The sequence below is a fragment of the Maniola hyperantus genome, chromosome 3 (assembly GCF_902806685.2).
Source record: "Maniola hyperantus chromosome 3, iAphHyp1.2, whole genome shotgun sequence".
Lineage (NCBI taxonomy): Eukaryota > Metazoa > Arthropoda > Insecta > Lepidoptera > Nymphalidae > Maniola > Maniola hyperantus.
In genome coordinates, this window is record NC_048538.1 from 16,579,751 (window position 1) to 16,600,923 (window position 21,173).

The following is a 21,173-nucleotide window of genomic DNA, read 5'->3' on the forward strand; positions in this document are numbered from 1 at the left end:
TCGACGTTTCAGTGTCAAAATTAATCATCAATAGTCACAGAATAAGCTAATATGACTATAATATGACTGTCACGGAAACAGATTGCGGTGATTTGTCTTTTGCCTTTATTTTAAAGGTTCAAACCACGCTCTCCGTTGCGCCGTTCTGTGAGTGCAGTACACATCTAAAATGGCAATCATTTTGTCCTGATTGCTTGAGATCTATCTAGATCTCTACATAGAATCAAGTAGATAAAAGCCCTGCGGAGTGGTTGTGAGACGGATCCCAGTAATCGACTGTCGAGGGAACGGATCGCGGTGATTTGTCGTTCGCGTGTATACGCCCTTACTTGAAAATCCACTTCTTTCTGGGTTCAAAGTTGCATCACCGATTGTTTCAATTGGAACTTGTACAGAATGGTTTTATTAAAAACTAGATGTTGCCCGCGACTTCGTACGCGTGGATTTAGGATTTTGAAAATCCCGTGGGAACTCTTTAATTTTCCGGGATAAAAAGTAGCCTATGTCCTTCCCCGGGAGACAAACTATCTCTGTTCCAAATTTCGTTGAAATCGGTTGAACGCTTGAGCCGTGAAAAGCTAGCAGACAGACAGACAGACACACTTTCGCATTTATAATATTAGTATGGATGTAATAAAGTTACCACCAAACAATTAAGGAGTTATATATATTTTACGAGGATTGTGACTACGGAACCCTACACCACGCGTGGCCCGCCACGCACGCGGCCGGTTTATTAGTTACTACAGTCCAAGGCTAATTAACGCACATTACGGAAGTGATTTTGCGGGAATCCTTCGTCCACGTATAGACACCCTTAGATAAATTTCACCCACTCTATTCTTCAGAATCAGAATACAATTTTACGCGAAAAATTGATTCTATTTGCGTCACTGCGATGTGATCTTAGTTTCCCAGTGTGTAGATGTGTGTGTGTGTAGATGGTGTGTCAATGTATTTTGTCCTTAGATTTTTTATCGTACATTCACATAAAATTCGCAACCTTTTTACCCGACTACGGCAAATGCTTAAAAAAGATTGTGATTTCAGTCTAAATATATAAAAGGAAAAGGTGACTGACTGAATGACTGACTGATCTAGCAACGCACAGCTCAAACTACTGGACGGATCGGGTTGAAATTTGGCATACAGATAGCTATTATGACGTAGACATCCGCTAAGAAAGGGTTTTTGAAAATTCAATCCCTAAGGAGGTAAAACAGGGGTTTGAAATTTCTGTAGCACACGCGGACGAAGTCGCGGGAATAAGCTAGTTAATGAATAATTACTGAGAAATAATTTATTTTTGATATAGGCGACATCCTAGTTATTTTATGCGTCCGGGTGACAGGCTACATTTTATATGAACTAAATCGATATTGTCGAACGTAGGTCCAATATTGGTAGGTATATTTTATCTCTAGCGAGTTTCAACTTGATGATAGCTGCGGTAGAATTCTTGCATTAAAAGCAATAGAAAACAAGCTCGCTTTATTTCAACGAGACATGGAAGTCTGGTATATTTCTAACGCAATTTATAACTCTCACAGAGCTGTGCAGCTGCATGTCCCCCAATCGTATTAACTTAAGTTTGAGTGGAATACCAAATATTGTAATTAGTGGCCAGACTCCCGTTATGTATTTATGCAGTTTCTTTGAGACTGGTAAATTGGTTTCTCTGTACCTTGTTTAGTATTTTATAGGAAAATATGTTTCGACTTGAAGTTGGACTTTAGACCATAAATTCAGATTTATTAATGACTAGCGACTTCTTCCGCGTGGACTACACAAATTTCAAACCCATATTTTACCCCCTTAGGGATTGAATTTTCAAAATCCTTTCTTAGCGGATGTCTACGTCATATAAGCTATCTGCATGCCAAATTTCAGCCCGATCCTGTCCAGCAGTTTGAGCAGTGCGTTGATAGATCAGTCAGTCACTCAGTCAGTCAGTCAGTCACCTTTTCCTTTTATATATTTAGATTTGAAAATAGCAACTTAAGTTTCTAGCCGGTTCTTCTCACTTGAATCTGTATTTCGAAACAGTGGTAGTGTCACAGACAGCATATAAGAAACAGTAGTTTTCCTTCATGAAATAAATAAATTTTGATTTGTTCCAGTTATTTTATTAATAGGATTTTACAAGAAAAAGAAAGTTGAATAGAAGAAATTGAAATAAGTTTCTTTATATTAAAAGAACCTTTTACTTTATATTAGAAGAAATGGCCACCGACAGAAGCCGATGGAAACAGATAAGCCATTCGAGGGCAGTTTGCCAGGACCACGATCTTTAGCAATGAAGGAACGACCGGAGAGAGAGAGAGATATTAAAAGAAGAAGAGGCCCTAGGGTAAACGAGACGAACAACAAAAAAGGCATACCTAATATAAAAGTTATTTTGTTTTTGTCAAGAAAATTTCAGTAGCAACTTGGAAAGGTGGCAGTGTTACACCTTCTTGCCTTCGAAAGCATGGTAAGCCGTCCGGTCGTGTAAGATTGCCGTTTTGCCAGTTTTTTAGGGTTTCGTACCTCAAAAGGAAAAACGGAACCCTTATAGGATCACTTCGTTGTCTGTCTACCAAGAAACCTAGAGGGTACTTCCCGTTGACCTAGAATCACAAAATCTGGCAGGCAGGTAAGTCTTATAGCAGACATTAGGGGAAAAATTTGAAAACTGAGAATTTGTGGTTACATTACAAAAAATTAATAAAATGTATTCATCATGAACAAATATTTAGTATTTTCATTGGTAAGATTACAATACCAAGTGGGGTATCATATGAAAGAGCTTTACTGGTACATTCTAAACAGATTTTTATTTATTTTTATACATAATAGTTTTTGATTTATCGTGCAAAATGTCAAAAAAATACGACTGTACTAAGGCACCCTCAGTGCGCGAGTCTGACTTGCACTTGGGCGATTTTTTTTAAATAGAAATAGCGAGCAAACGAGCAGGTGGTTTCCGTGGTTTCCGTGGTTGGCGTGCGCGAACTGAGTCCCTGTGAAAAAGGACCCCTGATGGGTTCGAAACTAGTCGGGCTAGCGTCGACTAAACACGTGAGTAAAGGCGCGTGTGAGATATTCTATATATAAAAATGAATCGCTAAATGTATTGCTGATCGCAAATCTCGAGAACAGCTGAACCGATTTCGCTAATTCTTTTTTTATAATATTCCTTGAAGTACGAGGATGGTTCTTACGAAGAGAAAAATTTAATTCAACCTCGACCTCAATTTTCTAAAGTCAGCTAGTGTATAATAGAAATCACTCACGATAGTTTAAACGGTAAAATAAAGATTCTCTTCTGAAAATCCACATAGTAATATATATATTACCATGCTATTGAAACGTTCGTGTCATGCGGTCAACAAGCTCTCAACAAGTTAAAATTGGTGACAAAGTTTGTGAGGAAAATCGTTATTGTCATCACACGTCCCCAGTAAATAAGCCGGCGGCAATAAAAAACTTTTAAACGAAAAACCCCCAAGTCGACCGCGATTCACTAAGGCGATGTAATCAGTGAAATCTTGGCCAGTTTTAAATCCACTACACACGGGCCCAACTACATACTTCCTACTTTGTCTGGTGTAAGTCAGCCGTCAATTTGCCACCAAAGCAAAGTCGTATCGCCAGGCAATTTAGCGTACTGGTTCGATTCTGCGTTTAGAATCCGGTAGGGGTCGTGAGTTTAATAAAATTATAATACTGTTTCCAGGATTAATTTAATTACTTACCACAAGTTGAAATCGTAGTCAAGGATTAACTTGTCATTGAAAAACATCAATTTGGTTTTCTCGGTCGAGATGCATGGAAAGCCGTACTTATTAGTTAGTATTTGTGATCTTTTTGTCTTCATGTTTTGTTCTTTGTTGTGTTTGTTTTGGTTATTTTTTTCTGTACGTTTGTTTGGTGTTGTTGTATTTTGCATACTTGTAAACTGTGCGCTATGGTCCCAAATAAAAGATTATTTATACGCTCCGCAGTATCCGTGCCGTGTTTGAGGGCAAAACAGACGCCAGACCATCATCTCCACGTCTCTAGATCAAGTTGGCCCAAATTTCTCTTGTGAGGATTCCAACTTTATTATTGCTGCTGACTTGGTTGGGACGTAGGTTGGAGTGAAAGTTAGCCCGGTGTGTAGTAGCTTCCTAAAAAGATTTATTTATCTGCACATTTTTCCGCCTGTGACGTTGTTAAGGGCAGATTTATATCCCATATTTTAAGGGTGCTTACTGCTTAGCCCTGCTTTGTTTCGAATATAATTATATCATTTTGATAAAATATATTGCTTCATGTTATTATCATATTCAACAGTAACTGTTATTAAAATTTCCAAATCCATACTAATATTAATCAAGACTAAGACTAATCTATCAACGCACAACTCAAACTACTGGACGGATCGGGCTGAAATTTGGCATGCAGATAGCTATTTTATGTAGGCATCCACTAAGAAAGGTATTTTGAAAATTCCACCCCTAAGGGGGTAAAATAGGGGTTTGAATGTTGTGTAGTCCACGCGGACGAAGTCGCGAGCATAAGCTAGTAACAAATATAATAAACAAATTAAAATGGCCGCCACGTAGGTAAATTGAATCAAATTTAAAATTACATAATCTTGTACATCGGTTTTTTCCATAAGTTACAAAGCCTTTTCGGGGAGTAATTTTTACTGGTTATTGTGTGAAAACGGTTAACCGTACAAATGTTGCCGTAAATGTACCTTTCATTCAAAAGGCTGAGCTTTTAAGCCGCACATTCTCGGGGCGTAATCACTATCGCCCGATCTTTTCTACAGCGGCTGCCTCATTAAACGAGTACTTGATCAGATCTATACTAACATTATAAATGTGAAAGTGTACTTGTTTGTTTGTTTGTCCTTCCTTCACGCCCTGAATAAGCAACCAATCGACATTTTGGCATAGAGATACATGTTGAAAAGACGGAGAGTAACATTGGCTCCTTTAATCCGGAAAATCAAAGAAATAAGAATTGCCACGGGATTTCCAAAAATCTAAATCCACGCAGGCGAAGTCGCGTCGTCATCTCAGCCTGTCGTGTTTTGATTTATCGTGCAAAATGTCGAAAAAAATACGACTGTAGTACGGAACCCTCGGTGCGCGAGCCTGACTCGCACTTGGCCGGTTTTTTAATAGGCATTTTTAATTAGATGATGCCCGCGACTTCGTCCGCGGGGAAAAATCTAGTGTTCTAAAACCTAGAAAAGTTCTAAAAATCCCGTGGGAACTCTTTGATTTTCCGGGATAAAAAGTAGCCTATGTCCTTCCCCGGGATGCAAGCCATCTCTGTACCAAACTTCATCAAAATCAGTTGAACGGATGGGCCGTGAAAAGCTAGCAGACAGACAGGCACACTTTCGCATTTATAATATTAGTATGAATGTGTATTACCCTACCTAGTAAGTAATTCTAATTTTGACGCCCGAAGCTATAAGCCACATGCAATTTTAGACCACAAGCAATTTTAGACTTGCCTTTACACAAGTTTAAAAAATGTGTTAAAAGTATGCTCCTGAAAAAAGCATATTATACAGTCGCAGACTATGTAAACGATAAAAAAGCTTGGATTTGACTCGCTCCAGCAATGCACGGGGCTGCAATGGCTTGTATAGTACGGTATAATAACATTGTAAATTGAAAAATTAAATAGAGCAACCGCCGAGTTTCTTGCTGGTTCTTCTCGGTAGGAACGGCATTCCGAACCAGTGGTAAATTAAAACTACCTGACTATTCATAAGCACTTTTAAAAAGTTTACATGAATAAAAAAACATTCTATTCTATTCTATTCAATTCAATTCTATTCTATTCTATTCTATAAGATTTTCTACTCCTTGTCTATTTAATTCAATGATTAAAACGATACATTTTCATCTGAATTCAAGGCGAGAGTATAGAAATAAATGTAGGCGACAAAGAAGCAACCATGCAGCTCGTCCCACAGAGGCCGTCAAAGCTAGATTAACATGATAAAACTTTGAGATTCTCGCCTCTAGTATTCGCTCTTAATATTTTTATACCCGCTCTTAAGGTGACGCAGGACGCTCGATCGAAATTGGCAGCGCACGTGGGTAACATGTTTGCTTTTCACTTGACATTGTATGAGAAAGGTGAGAGGCACGATGATTTTCACCGAAATCAAGCGCGCGAAAAGGGTTTAGGAAAGGTATTTTTGAGAAAAAACTACTGATTTTATGTTTGCAAAGTAAAGTTATTTCAACCAATGAATAAATAAACTATGTCTAATGATATTTTTTTTTAGAATTTTCATATTCCTAATCTTATTTATTTACGCCCAAAGTTGACATAAATTTAGTGTTAAAATAGGAATCTTTTGAGGCTCGTAACTTTTAAATCAATATTTTTTTCAATGTTTTATATATCAATGAACCTAGATAAAGACGAGGTAAATCGATATAATTCTTAGTTTTGTGCGTACAATATCGAATATTGTTGTATTTTCCCTCCTACGTTTGTATGAAGAAAGCACTGAAGTGAGTCCCCTTAAGCAGAGATAATAAATTCACTTTTATCTTTTACGTATTAATCGGAGCTACCTTTCTCATTTCCCATAGGGCCAAAACCCTTCTCAGTCTGAGAGGAGACCCGTGCTCTGTAGTGAGCCGGCGATGGGTTGATCATGATGATGATGATGACCTTTCCCATTTACCTGTAATTTACATACCAAAAACTCACCTTACATGGAAATCTCGGTCGGAATCTTTCGAAAGGAATTCTTTAATTTCATCAAAATTGACTATTGACTACTCTGACTAACTTCGAAATGAAAAATACTAATTTTTAGTTCATGACCACAATTTAATTTTTTTTGTGTGTCGTAACCACAAATTCACAGTTTTCAGATTTTTCCCCTAATGTCTGCTATAAAACCTACCTACCTACCAAATTTCATGATTCTAGGTCAACGGGATGTACCCTGTAGGTTTCTTGACAGACAGACAGACAACAAAGTGATCCTACAAGGGTTCCGTTTTTCCTTTTGAGGTACGGAACCCTAAAAACTAATTAAATCGATCAAATATCAAAACAGTTATACGCATTTAAATATTTCTGAATAGACAGAGATAGCGATACAGCAGTTTGACGTCACACCTACTAATGCCATAGTAGCTTCGTGCGGTTTCATACAAATTTTCGTTTTGCGAGAAAGGGATAGAATACCCTCCCACTCCAAAATTAAAATGCCTGTAACTTTGTAAATCTTTGTTGGATTTTAATATTTTTTTCAGTGTACGTCATTATTTTGATCCTAGTTTATAATAATGTAATAATATTTATCAAATTCAAAAGTAGGCGAATACCCAATTGTATTGTGGCCAATAAGCATACGCTCTGTTTGGCCAAGGAGAGACGTCATCAATTTGCATTGCAAATACACACTACGTGCTTTCGCCGGCGTTTACCGTTAATCTGGATATAGCCAGTTGTCTAATTGCACCTGCATTCATAATTAATCCATCATCATCGTCATCAACCTATCGCTGGCCTACTACTGAGCACGGGTCTCCTTTCAGAATGGTTTAGCTGAAAAAAGGAATCTTTATAGGATCGCTTAGTTGTCTATCTATCGTGACTGTTAAGACCCGTCAAAGAAATGTTTTTTTTTATTCATTACTAGCTGATGCCGGCGGCTTCGTCCGCGTGAAATTAGATTTTTTTATAATCCCGTGGAAACTCTTTGATTTCCCTGGATAAAAAGTAGCCTATGTCACTCTCGAGGTCTTTATCTATACCCATGCAAAAAATCACGTCAATCCATTGCACTGTTGCGACGTGATTGAAGGACAAACCAACAAACAAACACACTTTCGCATTTATAATGAGGGTCAACTGATACGATGGTACGAAACCCTTCGTTTGCGAGTCCGACTCGCACTTGGCCGTTTTTAAGGTTCCGTACCTCAAAAGGAAAAACGGAACCCTTATGGGATCACTTTGTTGCCTGTCTGTCTGTCTGTCTGTCCGTCTGTCTGTCAAGAAACCTACAGGATACTTCCCGTTGACCTAGAATCATATTTGGCAGGTAGGTAGATCTTATAGCTGACATTTGGAGAAAAATCTGAAAACCGTGAATTTAGGGTTAGATCACACAAAAACATTAAATTGTGGTCATAATAACTAATAATTAGTATTTTCAATTTTCGAAGTAAGATAACTATATCAAGTGGAGTATCATATGAAAGCGCTTCACCTGTGCATTCTAAAACTGATTTTTATTTATTTTTATGCATCATAGTTTTTGAGTTATCATGCAAAATGTCGAAAAAATACGACTGAATCACGGAACCCTCGTTACGCGAGCCTGACTCGCACTTGGTCGGTTTTTTTTATTTAATTCGTTTGAAATCCGGGCGGGCGAGGCTGAGAAATCGTAATAAACTTGTACTGGTCTTTGACGACTTGTCAAATACACGGGGACCTGGTTGAAATGGGTCAGATCTATCCATTGATGTTGGAAGGCCACCCCCTATCAAACTGAGATAGAGTTTATTATTTAGAAAATGGAATCATATTGAAATGTTGGATGGAATAGAACATGTTTACGATAGTTGAATTCCTGGTTGTTCCTTACCAGAATTTTAGACTTTGTAGACCAAGCCCTTCTTCTTTGCTTTGTTTAAATTGTAACTACACGTCTTTGATCCATACTAATATTATAAATGAGAAAGTGTGTCTGTCTGTCTGCTAGCCTTTCACAGCCCATCTGTTCAACCGATTTGGACGAAATTTGGCACAGAAGTAGCTTGCATCCTAGGGAAGGACATAGGCCACTTTTTATCCCGGAAAATCGAAGAGTTCCCATGGGATTTTGAAAAACCTAAATCCATGCGGACGAAGTCGCGGGCATCATCTAGATTACAATTATTATACTTGTAAGATCTAACCCAACATCATTGTCAACCATTGATTTATTGTACCGAAAGACGTCCAGTCATTCAATCAATCAGCTTGTTTGCGTCCACTGCTGGACATAGCGCGTCACGCCACCACACATGACCCTTCCTTATCCACCCACTTCCAGGGTCGTCAGTCCAGAGAGTTGGAGGTCGTCCCACAGCAACCGCTGAGCTTCTTGTTGGTTCTTCTCGATAGGAACAGTATCAGACGGCATTTTGGACCAGTGGTACCTACTTAGTACTTATATTTGAATAAAAATATATTCTATGCTAATTTCTAACTGATTTCAACAAAAAGCGATTTCACTAATGTAATTAAACATTATATTAATACCTATTGGTTTGGCACGTGGCGATGGCAAGAGACCTGATGGTATGACGCTCGTACCGTGGAAGATGGGCAGGTCGCTTGTTTGGGATGCAACTTGTGTAGACACTTTAGCTGCATCCCACATTCAGGCGACCTCCTCTATGGCGGGTGCAGCGGCCATCAGCGCCGAACAGGCCAAAAGGCGCAAATATGAAAACCTCGATGGGAGCTTCGTATTCGTGCCTTTTGGTGTGGAGACCTTGGGGCCGTGGGGCCCGGGGGCTCGAGCTCTTTTTGAAGAAATTGCGAAAAGAGTTATCGAGTCAACCGGGGACCCGAGAGCTGGCAGCTACCTTGGCCAAAGAATTAGTTTGGCCATCCAAAGGGGTAATGCTGCCAGCATCTTGGGTACAATGCCTCGCTGCGGTGGTCTCGATGAGGTTTTAGATTTAATTTAATTTATTTTAGTTTTAATTTAATATTGTTCTCTTTTTTTTTAGATTTAAGTTTATTAATAGTTTATTTGTTTCCATCTTCACATAAATAAATTGATGTTAAACCGATTAAACATTGTTAATACATTCAAAATATTGTAAAAGCTTTAAAACAAAGAATTTACATGTAAACAAAAGACATTAACATATCACAAAATGTAAAGAAAACGTCCACGAAGTTAACAGACCTGTCCGGAATACAAGCCAGTGTGCTTAGTACTAGATTTTACGTCTCGCCAACGATGATAGAATTCGAGCATCGAAACACGTTCACGTCAAAGTAATATGGACCTTAAATGCCTTGTTGTAAAGATCAAGTTCATCTAATATCTACAGTCAACGCTCCATTGAATTTTTTACTTTAAACCAATGATCAGAAAAGTACCTTTCCGTAAGGTACCCTAATACTAATAATAATAATAAATATTTATTCAAGTAAACTTTCACAAGTACTTTCGAATCGTCTGATGCATCTACCACTGGTTCGGAATGCCTTTCCTACCGAGAAGAAACAGCAAGAAACTCTTGCTCTTTTCAAATATTTGATATACAATATACTCTTGCTCTTTTCAAATATTTGATATACAATATTATGCCATGTAGTAAAAAAGTATTTGCAGTCCTGTGCTTTGCTGAAATGAGCGGCAGGCCAAATCCACGCTCTTTTATCATTTAGATAATCTTCAATTGTGTAATATGCTGAAAAGAGCAATTACTGAGTTTATTGCCGGCTCTTCTCGTACAGTCTGCTTTCCGAACCGGTGGTAGAGTCTTGACATATTATAGGATAGGTGGCACATGGAATCCTACAAATTCTATCAATGTCAATGTTCAATCAATCTTCTCAGACCTGGGCGCGTTTGGAACCCTCGTAGCTTTAGTTTTAAGTACGTATTAATTATCACCACTATATCATCTTACAAATTTAAATTTTGACCATCAGTAAGCGTAAAATTTTACCTATTCTAAATAAATAATTTGAGTTTGAGTTTGTTGGTGAGATGTAAAGATCTCATACTAAGCACACGAGCACATTTTGTTTTGTGCGAAACGAAAGCAGAGTGTTCGCTACTGCGAGACGGATGACATGAATATGTTACTGAAATAAGCCCGGAGGTATCTAATTGCACAAAGAAAATAAAGACTTTTGTGCGTATTGATGCTGGATTTTACTTGTGTTTGAAGAGCCCGTACACATTGGCGCACCGCGCAACGTGCTCGAATGTATTCGGCGAACGTGTACAGACAGAGCCACTAAACAGAGTTGATTTGACGTATTTTCTAAAAAATATCTTATTTACAATCAAGACAATGTGTAACATAATATTATAATTACTTTAGTCCGCGTGGACTACATAAATTTCAACCCTCTATTTTACACCCTTAAGGGTTGAATTTTCAAAAATCTCTTCTTAGCGGATGTCTACGTCAGAATCCACCCAGATCAGCCAGTCAGTCAGTCAGTCAGTCCGTCAGTCAGTCAGTCAGTCAGTCAGTCAGTCAGTTAGTCAGTCACCTTTTCCTTTTATATATTTAGATAAAGAAAAGGTGTTTGGCTTTCTACTCGTATATTTATGATGAAAATATAGCTTTCTGCATATAGAACCGTGGCATTAAGCTCTGTACATATTATATGTCCTAGCCATATATCTAAATTCAAGTTGCTAACAAGATTTGCGACGGAGAATTGTAGGAACGAGCGTTTTAGGGGTCCACAGGTGTAATAAGTGGGGCTAATCAACCGGGCCGACTTAAGCCGGTAACTCACTAGCGAGCGAACGAAAACGGTTGCACTTTTGTTAACAAATATCATAGAGGCTTGCGAACCAGTAGCGCACCAATCGCAACCAACCAATCATCGCAAGATTTTACCTTTTTTTTAAAATCATCATCATCAATCATTTAAATGATTAAAAAAAATCGAAAAATCTTTATTTTTCTCTTAATTACCTACATTGGATTGATAAAACTAAGGAACGATAAAAACTTTGATAGTTAGAAACTGTGTTACAGTTGTTAACGCCTACCCAAAAGAACATTTTAAAATGACTGAATGTATTAAATTAATGTGTGTATATGTTCTGTGTGTGTGTGCGTGTGCGTGTGCGTGTGTGTGTGTGTGTGTGTGTGTGTGTGTGTGTGCGTGTGTGTGTGTGTGCGTGCGTGTGTGTGTGAATGGATTATTTCAAAGTTACGATAAATGTGGACAACCGTTACACAATAGGTTTTTGAAACAGTTTAGGTATAATAGGTTTTTGAAAACCAAAGAAGCTATGATTCATCATTATCATCAACCCATCACCTGCCCACTACCGGGTTTGAGAGGGGTTTTGCAGCTCGCAAGTGAGTACTCGGCTTTACATGTGGATCACTATGCGCACCTGGGGGGGACAAATGGAGGGTAAAGTTCCGTTTGACGTTACCTATGTGTGGGATTATTACATAGTTTTGTACTGACATAGATTGTTGGACAGCTTTCTTGGGCTTACTTTGTATAATGACGGCATTGACTTACCTATACATATATTACTTCGTATGGACAGGGCTATTTGAACAAACAATATGGCACCGACTCAGTGGTGCTTTAGCACCAATGAAATCTCAGTGACGTCTGGATTTCAAACGGGTCGTTCATTAGTATCTAAGAGGTGGCGCTGATTTATTTGGTTCCAAAACCGTGAAATTTTTTTTCGCTTGGCCATATCTTGTCTTTTTTTTAAAAAAGAATATTCAATCAACCAATCAGCCTGTTTGCGTCCACTGCTGGACATAGGCCTTCCCAAGAGCACGCCACCACACACGATCCTCCGCCTTCCTCATCCACCCACTTCCCGCTATCTGCTTAAGGTCGTCAGTCCAGCGGGTTGGAGGTCGTCCCACACTGCGCTTGCTGATACGCGGTCTCCACTCCAGAACACGTCTGCCACTTCAGCTGGCTAAACCGCTATGTCGGTCACTCTGGTTCTTCTACGGATTTCCTCGTTACGGATTTTGTCCCTCAGAGAGATACCCAACATAAGAACATACAACATATAACAAAAGAATATTAGCCAAGTTATTTGCTGACTAATATTTCCCTTTCCCCTCCAATTAAGCGTAGAGCTTGTGCTAGGAGTAGGTACGACAATAGAGCAACGGGTGGGATTTGAACCGGGGACCTATCGAGGCTCTCATTTATATCGATGGTTGACGGTTTTATTTTTAGGAAAACAAAAGGCCATTTTTGCGGGCTATATCTCATTTTCGCTGACAACTTGATGCTCTATAAGACGTGATAGCCTCGTGGTTAAGACGTACGCCTCCTATTTGGGAGGTCCTGGTTCAATCCCGAGCCTGAAATCTGGCAATTCAAAACCTCTAACTTTTCGAAGGAAATATCGTGAGGAAATCTGCATAACTGAGAATTCTGGTTATCTGTCTGTCTGTCCGTCCGTCCGTCCATCCGTCCGTCCGTAAAACAAATTTTTATTTATTTTTATGCGTACCTAATAGTTGTTGATCTATCTACCTCTATATGAAAATACCTGAGTACGGAACCCTCGGTGCGTGAGTCTGACTTGCACTTGGCCGGCTTTTTGTTATAAGTAAGTAGCCATTTCATACATTTAATTCAGTGATTATTTATTACTTCTTTTATAAATAATTGTCTTCAAGCTATAAAAAATTAGGCTATTCTATTGATGTCGGAGGGAATCTTCTGGAGTCCCGCAAATTGCTAATGCGCGTGGCCGCCATTTTAGTAACGTCAGCACTAGACTGAAGTTTCGAGCTGATAGTATATTTTTATTTCAGCTGACGTCAAAATGACGTCATTTCGATGTTAATGAGACATGGTTCCAGCGCAATAGCAATTTGCGGGACTTATATTCCATTACATGATGACAGAGGATTAATATCTTTTGTCGCGGATCAATAATCGTTTTGGCGGGAAAGTGAACAAACAGGATGTGACGTCACGGCAAGGAACTGCTCGCCGGAAGTAACGTGGGACGAGGAAGTTATATAAATTCGTTTATTGCCGTCTGTCTATAAATGGCCTTATTAGGTATAGCGTTGCCTAGGACGATACCTAATATCAATTTTTTTTTTAATACTATTAGCCACGTTAAATGACTAATATTCCCCTTTCCTCTCCAACTAAGCGTCAAGCTTGTGCTAGGAGTAGGTACGACAATAGTGCAACGGGCGGGGTTTGAACCGTCGACCTTTCGGTTTTCAGTCCACTCCTCTACCGGTTGAGCTATTGAGGCTTTTTTGGAATGCTAAACTCCATAGAACTCTTTCGCCTTCAAATTTCCTAGAGCCACGATGAGCGCTGTGGCCTGTGGCCTTAAAGTAGATCTTGGGTACGATTCCTGGCAGTGGCAATTGGGTCTTGGACTATATCGAAAATAAATTATTTCTCAGTGATTATTAAATAGAGGATCTTCTAAAATACGTAAAATCCACGTCCTTTATCCAAAGGATATCCATAACATATTTTTAAATTATCGATTAAACTAAAAAGTACGTCATTATGATGTGACGTCACATTCTAGAATTTCATAGAATCTCGCACACTAAGCGCGCATTTTGTAATTTGATAGAAAGTCACTGATTTGACTAGTCAAATACCGTATAAGCAAACTTATTATTTTAAAATTGGTTCTGGTATGGTCTGGTATGGAGGTTTTGGCCGTCCTGGGATCGCGCCCGATCCCAGAAGACGCGGGTTCGATTCCTGCCGGTCCGCAGTGTTTGATATGTATTTAAAATTATTTAGAAATTTCCTCTTAACATAAGTCTGGGAATGTAGAATTGTATGGAACCACTAGCTTATGCTCGCGACTTCGTCCGCGTGGACTACACAAATTTCAAACCCCTATTTCACCCTCTTAGGGGTGGAATTTTCAAAAATCCTTTCTTAGCGGATGCCTACGTCATATAGCTCTGCATCTGCATGCCCAGCCCGATTCGTCCAGTTGTTTGAGCTGTGCGTTGATAGATCAGTCAGTCAGTCAGTCACCTTTTTCTTTTATATATTTAGATTCCATTTGACAAAATGGAAAATGATTTCCATTTGGGCTTGGGAAACAATAGCTCAAGTAAATGACGGGCGTCTCTGTTGTGGGGCGTCTGTTGATTGATCGCTTCCTTGGGACGGAGCCTTGGGAACTGTTCTGACGTTTACTATTTTTTAGTGTATTCACATTCATCATCATCATGATCAACCCATCGCCGGCTCACTACAGAGCACGGGTCTCTTCTCAGAGTGAGAAGGGTTTTCGCCATAGTCTGCCACGCTAGCCATGTGCGGATTGGTAGACTTCACACACCTTTGAGAACATTATTGAGAACTCTCAGGCATGCAGGTTACCTCACGAAGTTTTCCTTCACCGTTAAAGAAAGTGATATTTAATTACTTAAAACATTAAGCTAATAATTCACATTAAGCCAATAATATTAACATTATTATCAACTGACTAGCTTACGCTCGCAACTTCGTCCGCATGAACTACACAAATTTCAAATCCCTATTTCAGCCCCTTAGGGGTTGAATTTTCAAAAAAAAATTCTTAGCTGACGCCTACGTCATATAGCTCTGCATCTGCATGCCAAATTTCAGCCCGATTCGTCCAGTAGTTTGAGCTGTGCGTTGATAGATCAGTCAGTCACCTTTTCTTTTAAAATATGTTTAGATAGATCTTTACTGCTGGATAGGTAGGTCATAGGTCACTTATAAGGACTTCTCCACGATACGGTCATGCGCCGCCTGAATCCAGCGGTTCTGAGCGAGTTGTTTGATGTCATCTGTCTACCTGTCAGCGGACTGTATCCCGAAAACCTTAACGGGCAAAGAGCTGAAATTTTCACAAAATGTGTATTTTTTGTGCCGCTATAACAACAATTATATGAATAATTTCAAAATGGCTGATATGAAAAAAATCAAAAGTGTTATTTCTTGTACGATGGTACGGAACCCTTTGTGTGCGAGTCTGACTCTTACTTGACTGATTTTATATTTCTAGTCAACAATTTGACAGAAGAAAGATGCGCAAACTAAAAAAATAAGCAGTTAATCATGTAAAAACTAAAATGACGTATTGTTTAGGAACAATTTGTTTTCGCAGCCGGCATGGAAATGATTCTCCCTTTTACTTTAAACTAGCGGCACGCTATGATGGCCGGTTTGACGTTTGTCCGCTCATGAAGTTCCGTATTAATTGATAACGACTTTGAAGGAAATAATTGTATTACTTTATTGACGATAGTGATGTGCAGAGATTCATAAATTTTATCGAATGTAGTTTTAGGTTTAGGACTCAAAATTTATTTATTAAATTGATTTCTTAAATGTATACAAGTGTAGAAAAATCAGTTTGCACCATTTAAGGGGTGAATGTACTTGTGAATATGAACAATTTTCACTATGTGGACAAACCTCTGAAATCGCAAAAAAATATCAATAAATTTTTAAAATGGAATCTAATACGATCGTCACATAGGATCGCTGGCTAGCACAACTACTACCTCCGGCAAACTCGCGTCAATGCTCAATGCAAAACAAAGCAGTTTCGAATTGACGTTGCTTCGAAAAGTATAAACTGTCAGTGCAATGCGATTGTGATATAGTTTTGACCTGGCTTTGGATTTCAAATATTGATACTGCATTACTGTTGACCCTTGCTCGTTAATTTGGACTCTGTTCAAGCCCTTTGTTGTGGATTTCGTCGATATGACCGAACGTACGCAGAGAACTGTTCTAAATAGTCAGACACGTGAGTTCCTAATACGCCTTCGTAACTATTTCGATCGTGAAGCTCAAAATGGAGGGCCAATTTTACCTATAACGTCAGTGGTTGAACGCGTAGCTGATGCGCTTAATATTGGACAACGAACTGTTAGACGGATAACTAAAAAAAAATATGGCGAGACTGGCACAGAAGAAAATAAACTTCACACACCAAAAAAGAGAAAACGAGCAAAACCAGTCGTAGGCATCGATAGCTTTGATGCCGATGCTATCCGAAGACATGTTTACGGCTACTATTTACAGAAGGAGTATCCAACAAGAAAAAAGTTGGTGCATTCACTGAAGGAAGCTGGATTATTCTTCGGTGGGGAAAGTTCTTTAACGAAGATTTTGAAGACCATTGGATTTCGATACAAAAAATGTAACAAACGCAAAATATTGATGGAAAGATTTGATATAGCGATGGCAAGGTATACTTTTTTACGGCAAGTGAAAGAAATCAAAATTGGCAAATGTTGTGTTCTTGGATGAAACATGGCTTAATGCTAACCATACTGTAGGCCGTTCTTGGAACGATGACACAGCAGCATCTACTTCCAAAGTTCCTGTAGGAAAAGGATCGCGACTTATAATTTGTCACGCCGGAACCATCAACGGGTTTGTCGAAGGTTCTCTCATGGCTTTTGCGTCAAAAACCACTGGAGACTATCATGAAGACATGAATGGAGAAAAGTTTACTGAATGGTTTACCTCAATGTTGTGTAGCCTCCCTGAACCATCTATTATAATTATGGACAACGCCCCATACCACTCGATGCAAATTGACAAGCCACCTGCCCAATCCCAAAAGAAAGCTGATATCGTCGCATGGCTTCGTAAAAATGGCGTAGATGCAAACATGAATATGTTAAAAGCGGAATTAGTACGTCTTTTAAAAGAAAACAAACCAACCAAGATCCGATACGTCATTGACGAAATAGCATTAGAACATGGGCACAGAGTTATACGGTTACCGCCTTACCATTGTGAGTATAATGCGATTGAGTTGGTGTGGGCTCAAATTAAGGGATATGCTGCAAGACACAATACAGAACCCCCATTTACCACAAAAAAAATGCTAAAATTATTAGAAGAAGCTTGTGAACATGTGACTAAAGGAGACTGGGAAAAGGTTGTGAATAGAACTGTTAAATTAATAAGGGAAGATTATGAAAGAGATGTGAAAATAGATAATATTATAGAAAACGAACATATAATTATTAATGTATGTGATGATAGCAGTGACGACAGTGAAAATAGTAGTATGGACGAATCTGATTAATTATGGCCTTTTGTGGCACCTTTTTCGGTATCTTTTGTATTCATATGTTTCTTGTGTGCATATAAAGTATGTATATTCATTTTCGTTCAAATATTCAGTTCGTTCAAATAAATTAAATAAACATATACATTTTTGTTTTATTAAACCTATTTAATCAGGTACAAAAACAAAACTTAATTGTTTTTTGTTCGAGAATAAATTGACATTCCACATCACTATTGTAATGTGTCAAACCGGCCATCATAGCGTGCCGCTAGTGTAGTTAACTGTTGATTTTGCTCTTTTGTTTACTTCTTATGTTAAGGAAGGGAACAGAATTATTTCTTTTCATAATATTATTTTTGTAGGTATGAAAATAACAAGTGCTTATTAAGAGGGAATATTTTTTCGTGAAAACCCTGTCTTCTTGTACAACTCCTTTTCATTATACAAAATATAAGGAATACCATGTCCTAATTTAAATATTAAAAATACGAATGCCCTGGCAAAAACGGAAAAAAGTTAAAAAATCCACATTTGAAAATGGCGCTACTCAGCCGATTGTTTTTAGGGTTCCGTACCTCAAAAGGAAAAACGGAACCCTTATAGGATCACTTTGTTGTCTGTCTGTCTATCTGTCTGTCTGTCTGTCTGTCTGTCTGTCTGTCAAGAAACCTACAGGGACCGTTTCCCGTTGACTTAGAATCATGAAATTTGGCAGGTAGGTAAATCTTATAGCTGACATTTGGGGACAATCTGAAAACCGTGAATTTAGGGTTAGATCACAGAAAAAAAATTAAATTGTGGTCATGAACTAATAATTAGTATTTTCAACTTTCGAAGTGAGTGACTATATCAAGTGGAGTATCATATGAAAGGTCTTCACCTGTACATTCTAAAACAGATTTTTATTTATTTTTATGCATCATAGTTTTTGAATTATCGTGCAAAATGTCGAAAAAATACGACTGTAGTACGGAACCCTCAATGCGCGAGCCTGACTCGCACTTGGCCAGTTTTTATATATTTTTAAAATGTATAAGTAGCCAGTGTCACTCGGAATGAATTTAAAGATTCTAACAACACCTCGTACATCCAAATCTGTTCAGGAATAAGTGTTATGGTGGAATAAAGAAACTCACATGCATACACACAATATTATGAATCTTTAAAAAAAAATATTAAATTAAACTTTTAAAAGTATTTTTGAATCGTCAGATGCATCTACCACTTTAAAACATTAGACTCATTTTTTTACCAGTACTGTAAAAAAAAATACCTACATTTTGGTTTCATTTAGATCTTTTAATCAACGCTCATAACTTTCCTTATCAACAAATTAAAGTTAAGTCACATAAATATAGTAAGTAATAAACATAAACAAAAAGAAATAAATAAAAGACTATTAAAATAAAAGGGACAAACTTTCGCCCCTTTAAAATATTATTGTAGAAATATAGATGTTTATCATTTATTAGAGCCTCTTAAAGTTCCCGTTATCAAAGATGCATCAGATACCAGCGAGAAGCGGTCGCGAGGGGAACACGAAGTGTACATGTCATAAAAGTAAATTTTTACGTACACTAAAATAGCAGTGAAACAAATTTTTATGGGCGTTAGATGCTAGTTTTGTTAAGCACATCGTAAATGTTGGTGTTTTTATTTTACTTTATAGTCAGATGTTTCTTGAATAAAATTTTATTCGCGGACTATACCTATAGCAAGCTGAAGTGGCAATGGGCAGGTCATGTCTGTCGCAGAACCGACGGCCGATGGGGCAGACGTGTTCTGGAGTGGAGACCGCAGTGTGGGACGACCTTCAGCCCGCTGGAGGGATGACCTAAAGAAGGTACTGGGGAGCGTATGGATGAGGAAGGCGGAGGATCGTGTTTGGTGGCGCGCTCTTGGAAAGGCCTACGTCCAGCAGTGGATGCAAACAGGCTGATGGATTGGATTGGACTACCTATACGAAAAAACGCATCCTTTAAGAAAGGATTTTTGGAAATTCAACCCCTAAGGGGGTGAAATAGGGGTTTGAAATTTGTGTGGTCCACGCGGACGAAGTTGCGAGCATAAGCTAGTCACTACCCCTATTCCAAATGCGAAAGTGTGTTTGTTTGTTGGTTTGTTGGTTTGTCCTTCAATCACATCGCAACAGTGCAACGGATTGACGTGATTTTTTGCATGGGTATAGTCAGTGGCGTGCACTGGAGCTCAAGCCAGGGTATGCATTTTGGTATGACCTTATTTTACGGCAGGTTATAATGAAAAATAAGCATAGATTTATTACAATGAGGGTAAGCAGTGCGTGTATGCCTCTATGAGCTGCACGCCACTGGGTATAGTTAAAGATTGCAGAGTGACACAGGCTACCTTTTATCCCGGGATATGAAAGAGTTCCCACGGGATTTTTTAAAAACCTAAATCCACGCGTACGAAGTCGCGGGCATCAGCTGGTAGTTAATAAAATAAAATAAAATAAAACATCGTGTATAAATTTTTCACCTATCACAGTGAAATATGATACGCGGGGTCACTGGTTTGATTTAAAAATTATATCTGTACCGCTCAGCCGCTCATTTTTCAAATACACCCTTAATGATGTTTTTTTTTTGTTTCAGGATTTTTTTTCAATAATGCAGCGGTCTAATGGAGTCTAGCTTAGGCAGAAGGAAAGCCGGTAAGTCATTTTTAGCTATTTTTTGGCCCGCGCCTCGTCACCGAAGTAAATCAAGACGCGCAGTAAAAGCCTACGGACGTTGATCGATTGATTCTTTCTGTGTACTGTTGATGGTTTGATGCATGTGTATTTTTAACAACTAATGTGTCTTTTGTGTGGTTTGCCAAAAATGTTAGTAACTAGCTGACCTGCCCCGGCTTCACTCGGAAATTGTTAAATTGATTTTGCATAGTGGTTTGATGCGTATGTATGTTTAACATCCAAAGTGTATTTTGCTCTATTGAATGATTTTTTTAAACACAGGAAATGCCTGACGCATACCCCTCCGTTAGGGCAACAGAGGGGTTATGTGGGGCTTGCATCCACTAAAACTTGTATTGCTACCGCATTGAATGATATTTGCCAAAAATAATAGCAATACTGTTATTCTAATTATGATTTTTTGCCATAGTAGTAATTCAAAGTAAACAGGTTTATCATAACTACATATTATGTTTTATGACGGTGACATAAATAAATAAAAATAATAAATCGGTACTCAAATAAAAGTCGCCATTTTTTGTCCAATACTCTGCCGCGGCTGTAAATCAAGACACACCGCAAACGCCGCGCGACGTTGATCGATTGATTCTTTGTTGTGTTCGGTTGATGCATGTGTATTTTTATTCAACTACTTAATGTGTTTTTTTATTGAATTCTTATTGCATGACTCTTACA

At 38.4% G+C, this 21,173-nt stretch overlaps 1 protein-coding gene across 15 annotated transcripts in view; it reads left to right on the top strand.

Moving 5' to 3' along the window:
• mmd (disintegrin and metalloproteinase domain-containing protein mind-meld) overlaps window positions 1-21,173 on the top strand; it is a 642,845-nt gene that overhangs the window by 25,458 nt on the left and 596,214 nt on the right. For all 15 annotated transcript variants that reach the window (XM_069509480.1, XM_069509491.1, XM_069509485.1 and 12 more), the window contains exon 2: window positions 20,398-20,456. In XM_069509480.1, the coding sequence (XP_069365581.1) occupies window positions 20,426-20,456 (31 nt within the window). In that variant the 5' untranslated portion in view covers window positions 20,398-20,425. The remainder of the gene's footprint in view (window positions 1-20,397; window positions 20,457-21,173) is intronic.